This window comes from Leopardus geoffroyi, chromosome B2 (assembly GCF_018350155.1).
Source record: "Leopardus geoffroyi isolate Oge1 chromosome B2, O.geoffroyi_Oge1_pat1.0, whole genome shotgun sequence".
Lineage (NCBI taxonomy): Eukaryota > Metazoa > Chordata > Mammalia > Carnivora > Felidae > Leopardus > Leopardus geoffroyi.
This window is the reverse complement of record NC_059332.1, coordinates 143,506,522-143,519,759: the sequence shown is the minus strand read 5'-3', so window position 1 is coordinate 143,519,759 and position 13,238 is coordinate 143,506,522. Positions and strand designations below refer to the sequence as shown.

Genomic DNA, 13,238 nt, shown 5'->3' with positions numbered 1-13,238 from the left:
AATGGGCAAAAATACTCCTTATTTTTTTAAATATTTATTTATTTTGAGAGAGAGAGAGAGAGGCGGGGGGCGGGGGGCAAGCGGGGTAGGGGCAGAGGGCGAGGGACTCTGAAGCAGGCTCCAGACTCCGAGCTGTCAGCACAGGGCCCAACGTGGGGCTTGAACCCACAGGCAGTGAGATCATGACCTGAGCCGAAGTCAGATGCTTAACCGACGGGGCCACCCAGGCACCCCAAACATACTTTTTAAAAATAGGCCTTTACCCATACAAAAGGTGACATATTGTATAGTTCCATTCATATGACATCCTTGACATGACAAAATTATAGAAGTGGAGAACAGGTTAGTGGTTGCCAAGGGCTGAGGTGGACGGGAAGAAGGAAAATGAACTATAAAAGAGTAGTCCAGGGATGGAATGTTCTGCATCATGACTGTGGAGGTCACACAATCTACACACGTGACGAAATTACGTAGAAACACACACACAAGCACGTAACACTCGTGAGATGGGAAGAGTCAATGGCTTGTATCAACGTCACCTTCCTGCTGGACACTGTGTTATAGTTACACAAGAGGTCACCTTAGAGAGACACTGGGTGAAGGACACCTAAGATCCCTGCATTATTTCTTACAACTGCATGTGACTACAACTACCTCAGAGTAAACACTTCAAAAAGCCATTTTTAAGGGGCACCTGGGTGGCTCAGTCGGTTAAGCGTCCGACTTCGGCTCAGGTCATGATCTCACAGTTCGTGGGTTCGAGCCCCAAGTCAGACTGGGTGCCGACAGCTCAGAGCCCGGAGCCTGCTTCGGATTCTGTGTCTCCCTCTCTGTCTCTGCCCCTCCCCCACTCACCCTCTGTCTCTCTCTCTCAAAAATAAACAAATGTTAAAAAAAATTTTTTTTAAGAAATAAAAAATAAAAAGCTGTTGTTAAGAAATAGTCTTTTAGGCCTACAGTGGAGTGCAAACCCCTGACCCCTGTGCTTGGGGAAAGAGCAGGCCACAGCAGACTCGTGATAAATGAACACGGAAAGCACTCTGAGCCCCAGCGAGTGCAACAGACCACACTGGTGTCACTGCGGGGAAGGCTCACCTAAGCTTTCTGTTCTCTAGGCGGAAGTGTCCGTGTGGCGACTTACAAGGCGGCACCATCACAGTGTGACCCTAATCTCCATAGGGGATTTTATACCATTTTACAAAACGAGGATGGAGGCTGTGGTGCCCCTGAGAAGGCAGTCCTCCCCGCCACTGCCCTGCCAACAGCAGCCACTCCCCCACCCCGCACAAGGACAGCCTGCCCCGGCCGCCCTCGCCTGGCCTGGCTGAGGTCGCTGCTCCAGAGGGGAGACGCTCAGGGTCCCTGGCCTCTTCCCCCGCCCAGCACTGCTGTTTCTGACCGCAGTGACTGTCAGTCACCGGGAGACAACTGTGCTGTCACCCCCAATTAGCCTTCGCTGTGCACCCTGCCGGGACTGCTCACTGGGGTGCCAGCTGGTCCAGCCACAGCGCTGTGCTTAGGGGACCCACCGTCCACCCCTCTGCCAGGAACAGCCGGGCTCCTCCCCAGTCTGTGTCGGCTGGCTGTAACCAACCACCTGTCCACGACGTGACAGGTGTCAGACCCTGAAACGAGTGGATGCTTGGGTGACCTTCAGAGTGGAGCATCACTACTTAGGCTCCAAGAGTCTGCATAGATTATGCCCATCGATTTCAGTTCCAAGTTACCTACCACCGCCACGGCCACGAACTCCTAAAATTGCCCACGGTTTTTTCCCTTGGAAACCATACTGAATTCTGTCCACAGAACCACCCTCAACCCCAAAGACACCCGACATTCAGTACTCCCATCTTAACTATAAAGTCTACCAACCTGCCCACACGTGAAGGCATGAGACTCATGGTAACCTGGAACCCATTCCAAGATGGGATGTTCTAGGGGCACCTGGGTGGCTCAGTCGGTTGAGCATCTGACTTCGGCTCAGGTCATGATCTCAGAGGTCATGAGTTTGAGCCCCCACTGGGCCCGCTGCTGTCAGCCTGTCAGCGCAGAGCCCGCTTCAGATCCTCTGACCCCTCTCTCTCCCTCCCCTGCTGTGCTCTCCCAAAAATGAATATTTTTTTAAAATGGGATTGTTCTAGAACATTTCAGATAGGACTGGAAGTAAAGACAGTAGTTAGGAGCTGTCAGCTTGGTCTAGCATGTAATGAAGAAACTCCCCAAGCCTCAAAAAAATAAGCAGATATAAGAGAACCCCCCCCCCCCAATCTGGCCTGACTCCTGCACTGTCCTCCACTCGGCGGCCACACAATCTCCCACTGTGGATGCTCTTTCAATGGCCACGACTGCTTTGGACTATGGTCAAACTCCAGGCCCTTCCTAAGCTGCCTACTGCTGACCTTTCCAGCCCTGAATGCCACCATTCTCTCAAGGGGTCACTTTGCAGGGGCCACCAGAAAACTCACATTGCTTCACACATGTCACGATGCCCCTTGCCTCTGAGCCTTCACACCCACCGCATGGTGGTCCTCCACCCGAAATGTCCTTCCTTGCCCTCCTTCTCTAACTAATGCCCACACCCATCTTCAAAACCCAGCTCAAATACGGCTGTCCGAGACTTCCGGTCTGATTCCCCCCAGGGACTGCCCTCATACACACCACACTGTGTGTACCCTCTTCCCCACCCCCTCTCTGCCTGTGCATTCTGGACAGACGGACTGTGTTTGTTGGACTTGGTATCCCTGTGTCTGACAGGCACTGATGCTTGGGCACTGACGCTTGGGCACTGACCCTTGCTGACTGGATGAATGGAAGAATGGATGGATGGATGGATGGATGGATGGATGGCCTTCAGATGGAGACTCACACAAAGTTAGAGCCAGAAGGGGCCCTTAGCCATGTCTACAGTCCCATTCTGTCACTTCGTGAGAAACAGGCCCACAGGGTCATGACCTGCCCAAGTTCACACAGTACAAGCCAGCACGTGGGTCAGGTGAAGTGAATGCGGACGCGGGTGAAGAGATGTGACCCTGCAAAATAATCCCTAAAACACGAATCCCAGCATTTAGAGGACACTTTTTTCTGAGAAGTTCCAAACACCTTAACAATAACGCTGTTACAGTCTTACCGCCTCCAGGAGAGGTGAGGATCTGTCAACCCCCGAGATTAACACCCAACATCTGTCAGCACTGTTCCCTGATTTAAGTGGTCTGCTGTAAACAAACTTGAATTCTGGGAACCTTCTAGTGACAACACAAGGCCGACAGATTCCACCATAAGGATCGGGCATCACAGAGAACCACTGTACTAAACACTGAAGTGTTTCTGTAACAAACCAGACACAGAACACTCATCTCAAGGGCACGTTTTAACAGGAGCCACTGAGGAAAGACACTTCCTGCAATGAAGAGCGTGCTTATACCCCAATGCCAAATATATTTTGTAATAGGGAATAGGCTCATCGGAAATTAAGCCCTACTGGAGTTCAATACGCTTTGGGGTGTGACAGGATCATTTCCCAGTAGCCAACGGCAGTGTCACCAGAGCGTAGACTTACGAGGGCGTTCTGAGCAAATCAGAAATGCTGGTGCCAGTTCCCACCACCAGCTTAAAGAAGAAAGAAAACCAGGGAAATTAAGCAAACCTCCAAATGGGAGCTGGGAGAGTCTGTGGGAAGCACGGAGGATGTGGATCCAGAAGACGGGGGTCCAAATCCTGGGATACCACAGACTACAGGACCGACTTTGGGAAAATCAGCTAACTCCTCTGAACGCAGTTCCCTCGTGGTGAGGTGAGGGTGCTACCAACTTCACGAGGTCGCCGTGAAAATCAAATGAAATAACATACGGAGAAACGGTAGACTCTGTGGCACTTTTAACTGCCAGTTATTATTCAAAAGAAATTAAAATGCATACCTAAGAACGCCACGTAAAGTGAAAATGGAATTGCGTTGGTTATACCATTATGACATTACAAGTTAATCGTTTCCTCCACATAGAGGAGACCGAGGCAGAAAACTGTGAGCAATGACACTAGCAGCTGTCCAGCTATTTTGCTAGACTTACAAATCTGCCTTAGAACTTGCATTACTCCCCGGATACAAAGAGAATCCACGGAGGGTAAAGGGGAGAAACTGATTCATCAGCCCATTCAAAACGGACCCGCAGCACTCAGGAGGCTGCGTCCTCCTCCAGTGACCCTCCAGTCCCCTGTGTTCCAGCTGCCGCAGCTCTGGAGGAAGAGCAGAAATACCAGGGACCCCCAGGGCTAAAGGGTTGCTGACACTCCCCCCCACCCCCGACCCCCGGATTTAACTTTAGGCTTCAAATTCCTCCTCACCAATAGTCAGTTGAAAATTACTAGGAAGCACTCAATTCCACTCTTAATGATTTGTCCTTCCTGACTTAACGTCTGAAGGAAGCTTCAGTGAGGAGCAAAACTCAACAAGGGCAAACACTAAGAGAAACCCAGAGCACGTTTGTCCTAATTTTCTCAACTCTGAAAAAGCCACAGCTGCCGGGGCGCCAACGCAAAGGGCCCGCGGGCGGTGGAAACGCCGCCAGCAGGCCAGCAGCGCCCCCTAAGGGCCGCGAAGCGCAAGCGCTGCCGAGGAAAAGGAACAGGAAAACTGTCTTCCTCAGGACGTCCCCTAAATGCTCAGCGGCACAAAGATAATTGTGTTCAAAATGTCTACATTTTAACCATCTGGCCCATATTGGAGAAATTTCCTTAATGAAAAATCAACAATGACACAATTCCCAAAAACAGAACGAAATTCACATTCTTTGTAACTAAGACAAGGTTAAATTCTAGGAGAGACATGAAGAGGTTAGCTCATCAATACCCTGATCCAAATGCTCCAATATGTGCTTACTGAAACCGGTAAAGGAAATAAGCAATATCCGCCCCTGCCCCAGCTACCCAGCTCTCCTCAAAGGCACCTACAGTTTCAGGTTCAGATGTATTCTAACATAAAGTCTATGGACTAACAAGTAAATAGATACATATTTTTCTCTCCTTTATTTTTATAGCTTTAGATACTTGCCTCTGTATTTCCAAACTGAAATAAAATCCCCTGATAAGAAGTTTAATGATAACTTAAGAAATCCCCAAGTTCCACAGGGAACAACGGAAAGAGGTTTGCTTCCTAATTATCTGAAGGCTGATGGGGTCTTTCCTGGAATGTTTGCTTCCAGACTCCCCCCTCCCTCCCCCACTGCCCCACCCACCCCTGCAGTAGCAGAATAACAGCCCCCAAAGATGTGTATGTCCTAATTCCCCAGAGCCTGAGAATATGTGACCTCATGTGGCAAAATGGACCTTGCAGATGTGATGAAGGACAGAACCTGGTGCTGGTGAGATTATCCTGGATGGTCCTGGTGGGCCCAATATAACCACAAGGGTCCTCATAAGTGAAAGAAGGAGACAGGAAGGTCAGAGTCAGAAACTGCAATGTGTGGGTGGGGGCAGAGTCACGGGACTGCTGGGAGGGGCCCCTAGAAGAATGTGGGCACTTCTAGAAGCTGTAAAGACAAGGATCAGATTCCCCCCAAGAGCCTACAGAAGGAACATGGCCCTTCATCTTAGCCCAATGAAACCCACTTTGGACTTCTGACTTCTAGAACTAGAAGATAATGAATTTGTGTTTTTTTTATGCCACTAAATTTGTGGTACTCTGTTACAACAGCAAGTAGGAAACCAACTACCCCCCCCCCCACACACACACACACATACACACACACTCCTCACCCCCTCCCCTGCCTGTTTTCAGGGAATGGGCCTTTATGACTTAGCTAGAGATATGAACAGCCTTGGTTAGACATATTGACAATGCTCTGGAATTGTCCAGGGATAATTTTCCAATGACAGGAATTGTCACCCTGCAATTCTTTTACAACCTCTGATTCAACAGTAACAAATTGCATGTTCAGTTGATGAATTAAACAGTTCATCTGGGTGCGCTCCAATGCACAAGATAAAAGGAAAGGGTATTTCACCTCCTCCTCTCAAAGAGGACAGAAGTAAGGAGTGAAACCCTACAGAGCTGGGTGTAGGTTGGGCCACAAGAAAGTCACTGAGGGCTTCTGGAGATGGAAGGTATCTTTCCATTCAGTTGGACTAGTGGAGACTGACTAACTGGCCCAAGGCCACACAGCATGTGAATGACACCATGAGACTCAGACCCAGGCATCCTGATTTTGGAATTACTCCCCTTGTCTACACCAGCAGTTGCCAAACTTCCTGTTCTCTGGATTCCTTTCTACTCTTTTTTTTTTTTTTCAATGTTTATTTATTTTTGGGACAGAAAGAGACAGAGCATGAACGGGGGAGGGGCAGAGAGAGAGGGAGACACAGAATCGGAAACAAGCTCCAGGCTCTGAGCCATCAGCCCAGAGCCTGACGCGGGGCTCGAACTCACGGACTGAGAGATCGTGACCTGGCTGAAGTCGGACACTTAACCCACTGCGCCACCCAGGCGCCCCTCCTTTCTACTCTTAAATTAATGAGGTTCTCACAGAGATTTATATTTATGTGGGTTTTATCTGATGCTATCTACTGACCAGAAATTACTGTGCATGTATTAAATCATTTTAAAATAGCAGCAGTAAACCATTTCATATTGGCATTAAAAAACTGGATTTTATGAAAAATCACCATTTTCCAATACAAAAAGTAATTGACGAATGGCATTGTTTTGCACTTCAGCATATCTCTTTAATAGAAAACAGCAGGATCTCTTATCTGCTTATGCCTTCAGTCTATGGAAATATGTTGTTTTGGTTGGAGAACCTGAAAAAAACCCAGCCTCACACAGATCTATAGTTGGAAAAGTATTTTAAAAGCCTTATGAGTTAGTTTGGAAAATCTTTGATACTACACCAAAACTCATCAAGTAGCAGTTTCTTAAAGGTTAGTTGTGATACAGAATCTGAAACCATCTCAAGAATTTTTCACATTTTGTTACATGAAAAATCCATTGGGCTATCTTGCACTTTGGATGGATCTTTTAGCCAGGCAAGATTTTGTAACACTCGGCATTAGTCACTTAGATTTACTGGTTCACCTGGTTATGCAGGTCATATCCTGAGACTTTTTTTTAAGTTTATTTATTTATTTTGACAGAAAGAGAGAGAGAACGACAGAGCAGGGGAGGGGCAGAGAGAGAGAGAATCCCAAGCAGGCTTCGCACTGTCAGCGCAGAGCCCAACGCAGGGCTCGAACCCACACACCATGATCATGAGATCATGAGATCATGACCTGAGCCAAAAATCAAGAGTCAGACGCTTAACCAACTGAGCCACCCAGGCACCCAGTATGCTGAGACATTTTTATAAGATAATATTTAAAACATCACACTCATGTATATCACCATCAATATTATTAGACAAGTTTTTAAGTATTAGGAAGCTTTCGATCGATGTTAGAGATGACTTGGCAAAATTCTTTCATTAGAAAGTTGAAATTTTATCACCAGCAAGACATACAATCAGTTCAATCAGTTATCCTATTAGAAGTGGCAGGCCCCTTTGTTCATTTTTGAGAAGATGTCTGCCAAATACCCAAGTTTGTCTGTGGTCATTCTTTCTGGTAAATATGGCGTGCCATGAAAAAAAGAAGCTAGTTCAGTTCCCAACTCAAGCTACCGCACAAGAACTTTTCTTCAGGATTACCAATGAACTTGGGTAGTTAGCAGAATTGCTTTATGTCCCTTTCCTGTTCCCTCCACACACAATATTAAAAAGACATGCATTCAAGGGTAGAGATTTGGCAAAATGAATCATTTTTACTGTTGCCACAGGACATGCTTCATTGGAACTGGCATAGCTTTACTGCACTTCAAAGGCCTAAAAAATTCAGTGACTACGAGTACAATTTGGTGCCACTGCCTTGATTCACACTAAAGCACCAGTGGTTTTACTCACCAAGCTTCTCACCCTTGCTGTAAATGTCAACACGGTAAAAAAAAAAAAAAAAAAAAAAAGACAAAGAGTATCTTCGTATTACTTTGAAAATAGTTTTGACCTTGCAGAGTCCCTGAAAGGATATTTAAGTTTTAAAGAAGCAAAGTCACGTCACCCATAACCACCCTGAGGGAACTGCTGTAAATGTATGTGAGTGTGTGTGTCCCCTCATTTTTAGAGAAATGCATCCTATCAGACTGGCAAGTGCCATCATAATTTTAAGGGTTGCATGTTAGTTTATGGATGGGATGGATGGTGGAGGCATTGCCTGCTTATTTTGTTTTACATTAATTGGCCACCAACTTAAAGAGTTTATATAGATCCTCAGCATGCCCCACAAATCACCTCTGTTTTAAGGAGAGCCCCCTCTGAGCTGTGATGCTTTGCCATTTAAAGTGGCTCTGGGTGATTTCATTACAGGGATTCTGGCCCCCAAAGGTTGGAGAGTAGGGGGAGGCTTGACTCAAGCAGCTTGCTGGGCCCATGCACTGATTCAGCCAGAGCAGGAGCAGTGCGCCCGTGGCCTTGCTGTCAGACCCAGAATACAAGTCTGCAAGTGACTGGAGCTATGTCCAGCAGGACAGACAGGAAGCCTTCCAGAGGAGCAGATGAAATAAATTATGTGCCCCAAGATTTCTTTCACAGCATCAGGGAGCTATCTGCAGATGATGTCTGTTTCTTTCCTTCTTCTATTTCCCTACAATGCAGTAAATATTCGTTTCGAAATGTGCTTGTCCACTTCTAGTCTGATCATCACTGTACTGCAAATCCCACGTCAACACAGTAGAGAGAGTGCCAGCAAGCATTCCAGGCTGCACATTCCACAGCTCAGTGGATTTACGGAGCAGAAGCAAGAGAAGGAAGAGCACGGAACACAGAAGCATTTCTGAAGCTATCACAAACAACCCCGAGTCCAGACGCACTCAAACGTAACCCATTGGGCAGGTGGCAGCGGGATCTAACAGGAATGAAGGTGGAATCGTCGCGAAGCCGGTTCAGCATTACTTCCAGCTCCAGCCCATTTTCTGAAACAAAAACTCTTTCAACGTTCAGAAATTTTAATTTAGGAAAAAAAAAAAAAAAAGCCATGGGTTGTAGGTGGGGAATTTGAAAGGCTTTAAAATAGTTGTATTCTTGTGAACCACTGTACCACATATTCCGTGAATGCTTTCCTAGAGATTGCTAACAGAGAGGAAAACAAAACCCACCACTAGCACTGCCTTTTATGAAGACGTGCCTCTGGCATCCCAGCATGCGACATAAACCCGAGCGTTATGCAGGATGGACCCACCAAAAAGAACGGAACGACAACACGACACCCCTCCCCCAACATTCTCCCATTCCCCTTGTACAAAAGGGCTATGGGGACACTAAATAGCATCATAAAGCAAGTAGCCCTCATTGGAGTCACATCTGAATTTTTATAACCCAGCCAGGAGTGAACAGTCTCAAACAAAAATGTGGACTTCTTGGATTCCTGCAAACTGATGGCATAAATAAAAGCCACACGCTTTAAGTGTGAAAATGCCTGCACAGGGAGGTGGGAACAAGGGCCGCCAAAGGCTTAAGGGTGAAAACGCCACCACAAACGTATCTCTTTCTGCAGGAAACGTTCAGAAACTCTGACAACCGGCCCGCGGGCATTTTCCCAAAAGCGCTGCTCACATCACCATCCCATCTCCAACTTCAGTCTTTGGGGAAGGGGGAGCTTCTCCCAGATCGGCTCCCCCACTCTCCCTCTCTCTCCGCTCTCAAGACCGATGTCTTCTCCCAGCTCCAAAGTTCTCACCGGGAGGTACTGGCCTCCGTCAGGGCGCGGCTGCCGCTTGGGCACCGAGGTACCCGACCGCCCCGGGACAGCTCGCAGCTTTTAGAAGAGTGCGCTTCTAGAAGAGTCCTGCCTCCCTCTCCCTGCCTCCCCCCTGGTCTGTCAAATGCCACCTTCCAACGAGCAATCCTACCTCGGGGCAGGTGAACTGGGGGAAAGAAAGATGCCCACGGGGAAATTCTGGGCAAAGGAAAGCATCACCACCGAGGGGTCGCTTTTCACTCTCTTTTTTCTTTTTTGGTTTTTCCCTTTGCCTGAATCTCTCCGGGAAGTTACACTGCTCGAGCCTCCAGAACTCGAGTCTCCAGAACTTTGCGCGTTCGACGGCAAAGTCAAAACCGAGAGCGCTGAGGTCCCCGGGTACCAACGGTGTCCCCGCGCCCACCTCCCGCGCGCGCGGCGCCAAGTGCCCAGACCGCGCTCCCCGACCCGCGAGCGATGAAGACGCACAGGTTAGTGACACTGACACGCACAGCACAGAGCGGGACGGCGGTCCCCGGAGCGACAGGCAGGGTGGGTGACGCGCGAAGGGTGGACAGAGAAGCGGCGAGGAGGCGCGGAGAGCCCGGCAGCCGAGCCCGGAACTGCGCGTACCTGGAGCCCCCGCCGGGGACACGACGGGCAGCAGCGCCGCCAGGAGCAGCAGCGCCGCCCAGGGCAGCGGGCACCGCGCGCGCGGGGCCGCCCCGGCCTCGGGCGCCATCGGGAGCCCGGGGTGCGCGGCGGGCTGGGCGGGCGGGCTGGCCGGTGAGCTCTGGGCCGGAGTCGGGGAGCGCGGGGGCGCAGCCGTCGGGTCCCCGCCGTCCGTATGGGAGTGCGCGCTCTGCGCCGTGTCCGCGGCGCCCTGGCCCAGCGCTGGTCGCTCCGCCCGCGCACCGGCCGCCGCGCCGCGTACTGAGGCCGCCGGCCGCCGGCCGTGCCTTTTAGCCGCGAGCGGGCGCCCCCTGCCGGCGGCGGGGCGGCGGGGCGGCGGGGCCAGGCGGGCGGGGCACTGGGTGCCGCGCCTGGGTTCGGGCTGCCGGAGCGCCCCGGCACCCCGCTTGGCGGTTCTGAAAATTCGGTGATTTCGGTGCCGGGCGAAGTGGCCTGGGACGTTCCTCCCATTGTCTAACCTGTCTCGTTTTCTGGCTCGGGAAATGCCTCATCGCGTCCAATCGCTTGTCAAGCCCAAGAGTGAGTGCCCTGTGATGATCCCTTAAACAAACACCCTGGTTTCAACGCTGGAGACTGGAGCCAGGCCCCTTCACCTCTATCTGCACATTGCGGTCTTGCCTGCGGCTCGCCCGGGCCTTCCCACAGCCCGCGCGCCCAGGAGAGGGGGCTTTAATGTCCCTAGACACTGCTGCCCCTGGCTGTCGTTTCTGTGGAGCGCGTCAACTCGTCTCAAAGGAGGGCATCCAGCCCGAGGACTTGGCTGGACTTGCTTCCTCCAGTATCTATTAGCGTGCCCCTGGGCCTATTAGACTCCCACCTGTCTGTAGTCAGCCCTCGCCCTTCGGAAGCCTCGCCGCGCCTGCAAGAGGGCTGGGAGCGCCCCTGGAGGCGACAGGGTCACCTGCATCAGGCGGGCCCAGGTTGGGGCGCAGGGTGCTGTCGTCACCCCTCCCCCAGTTTCGTCGCAGACCTGATCCCGCCAAAGCTCACAACCTAACATTGAGTCAGCTCTCCATCGGGACAACCCAAGACCAGATTTGTGTCCTTCCGCAGAGTGGAAAAGATTATAAAATGAATTGTAGACTGATGAAAAAGAGAAATACAGCATCTCTTTTCTGAAACAAAGCGACAATGCATCCATGCCCTTAACCTTGGCTGGTGCCTCTTGCCCAGTGATCATCTATGAAATCCGAAATTCCTTCGGCCTTCCTTCCGGAAAGCCTTCTCCTGGTTCACAGTGAAGGTTCCTTCTTCATTCATCCTGCGAGCTGTGTGTGCTCCCAGAGCTCTTGGAGTTTGCAAGCATTTTCATGTTTAAATACACACTTTCTTCCATTACTCCACAGTATTGCAGTGTTTCCTCCATAAGCCATGTAATGGAGCTGTGGCTCTTGTGGGCCCAGCAGCCCCCACCTCCTGCTCTTTTGGGAATAGCAGCCCCTTCCCCCACTCAATCAAGTGATTGCAGTGGGACCTATCCCCAGCCCATGTGGTCCGGGATCCCCAGTGGCCCAAGCAGGATCAAAGTCCGCATTTTCTAACTGGAGCTGGTGGTAAAGTCTTTCTCCAGTCATTCATGGATGTTGAAGGATGGTAGCTGTGGAAGGCTGAAATATGGCCCCTTAAAAGATATCCATACCCTAATTCCCTGGAATCCATGAATGTTACCTTATGGGGGTGGGGGTTGCATATGTGAATAAGTTCAGCATTTTGGGATGGAGAGATTATCCTGGGTTATCTGGTGAGCCCTAAATGCCATCACATGCACCGTTACAAGGGGCGGGGGGGAGGTTTGACATACACAGAAGAGAAGGCAATGTGCACACAGAGGCAGAGACGGGAGGAATGCCACCATGAGCCGAGGTAGGGGGCAGTCACAAGAAGCTGGAAGAGACAAAGAACAGATTCTCCCTGAGGGCCTCTGCAGGGAGCACAACCCTGCCTGCACCTTGAGGCCCTCACCTTGACTCCAGTGGAACAAATTTCAGACTTCTGGCCTCCGGAACTGGGAGAGAATACATATCAGGGTTTTTTTGTTTAATGTTTATCTTTGAGAGAGTCAGAGTGTGAGTGGGGGAGGCGCAGAGAGAGAGGGAGACAGAGAATCCGAAGCAGGCTCCAGGCTCTGAGCTGTCAGCACAGAGCCCGACCTGGGGTTTGAACTTATGAACCGTAAGATCAGGCCCTGAGCTGAAGTCGGACACTTAACTGACTGAGCCAACCAGGCGCCCAGACATTTCAGTTGTTTTAAAACCACAGGTTGGTAGTTGTGACAGCAGCCACAGGAAACTGATACAGCAGCCAAGAGGTGCCTATGTCTCTGGCTCCAGCTTTGACGGGCACCATCCAAGACAGAATGAAGTCAACACACAGAGAATAACTGAACAGGGAAGAAGAGTGAGGCAGATGTCAAGTTCTGGGCTCCAGCTCCAGCCCTGTGCTTCCTAAGGTCCGGGAGACAAAAATTCCCTTTTGCTAAATCAGAGTGGGATTTCCATCCCATGTGACCACTGAGTCCTGACCAGTACCTTCCTTCCTTCCATGTGAAATGCTTGTGCGCATGCGCCTGCCTCCCAGCGTGTTACTTATTAGAGCAACTTCCTTATGGGGTCATCTCACAATCAAGTACGAGCAAAATGGCCTCCCACTGGATCAGAACAGTCAGGGACTTAGATATGAAATGCAGTTATCAACATTTATGAGTCAGGATTCTGATTTGATGACAAATTTGAGAGTGTGTTTCATCGTAAAAAGTCCTAAAAGGAGACTTCAAACTTGAGGTTTAAAACATCTCA

At 50.1% G+C, this 13,238-nt stretch overlaps 1 protein-coding gene across 1 annotated transcript in view; it reads right to left on the bottom strand.

Annotated features, from left to right (window-relative positions):
* The window catches only part of FNDC1 (fibronectin type III domain containing 1), a 107,070-nt gene extending 96,395 nt beyond the window's left edge, over window positions 1-10,675 (bottom strand). The window contains exon 1 of the mRNA XM_045500189.1: window positions 10,384-10,675. Coding sequence (XP_045356145.1) covers window positions 10,384-10,492 — 109 coding nt within the window. The 5' untranslated portion in view covers window positions 10,493-10,675. The remainder of the gene's footprint in view (window positions 1-10,383) is intronic.
* Window positions 10,676-13,238: the final 2,563 nt, after the last annotated feature.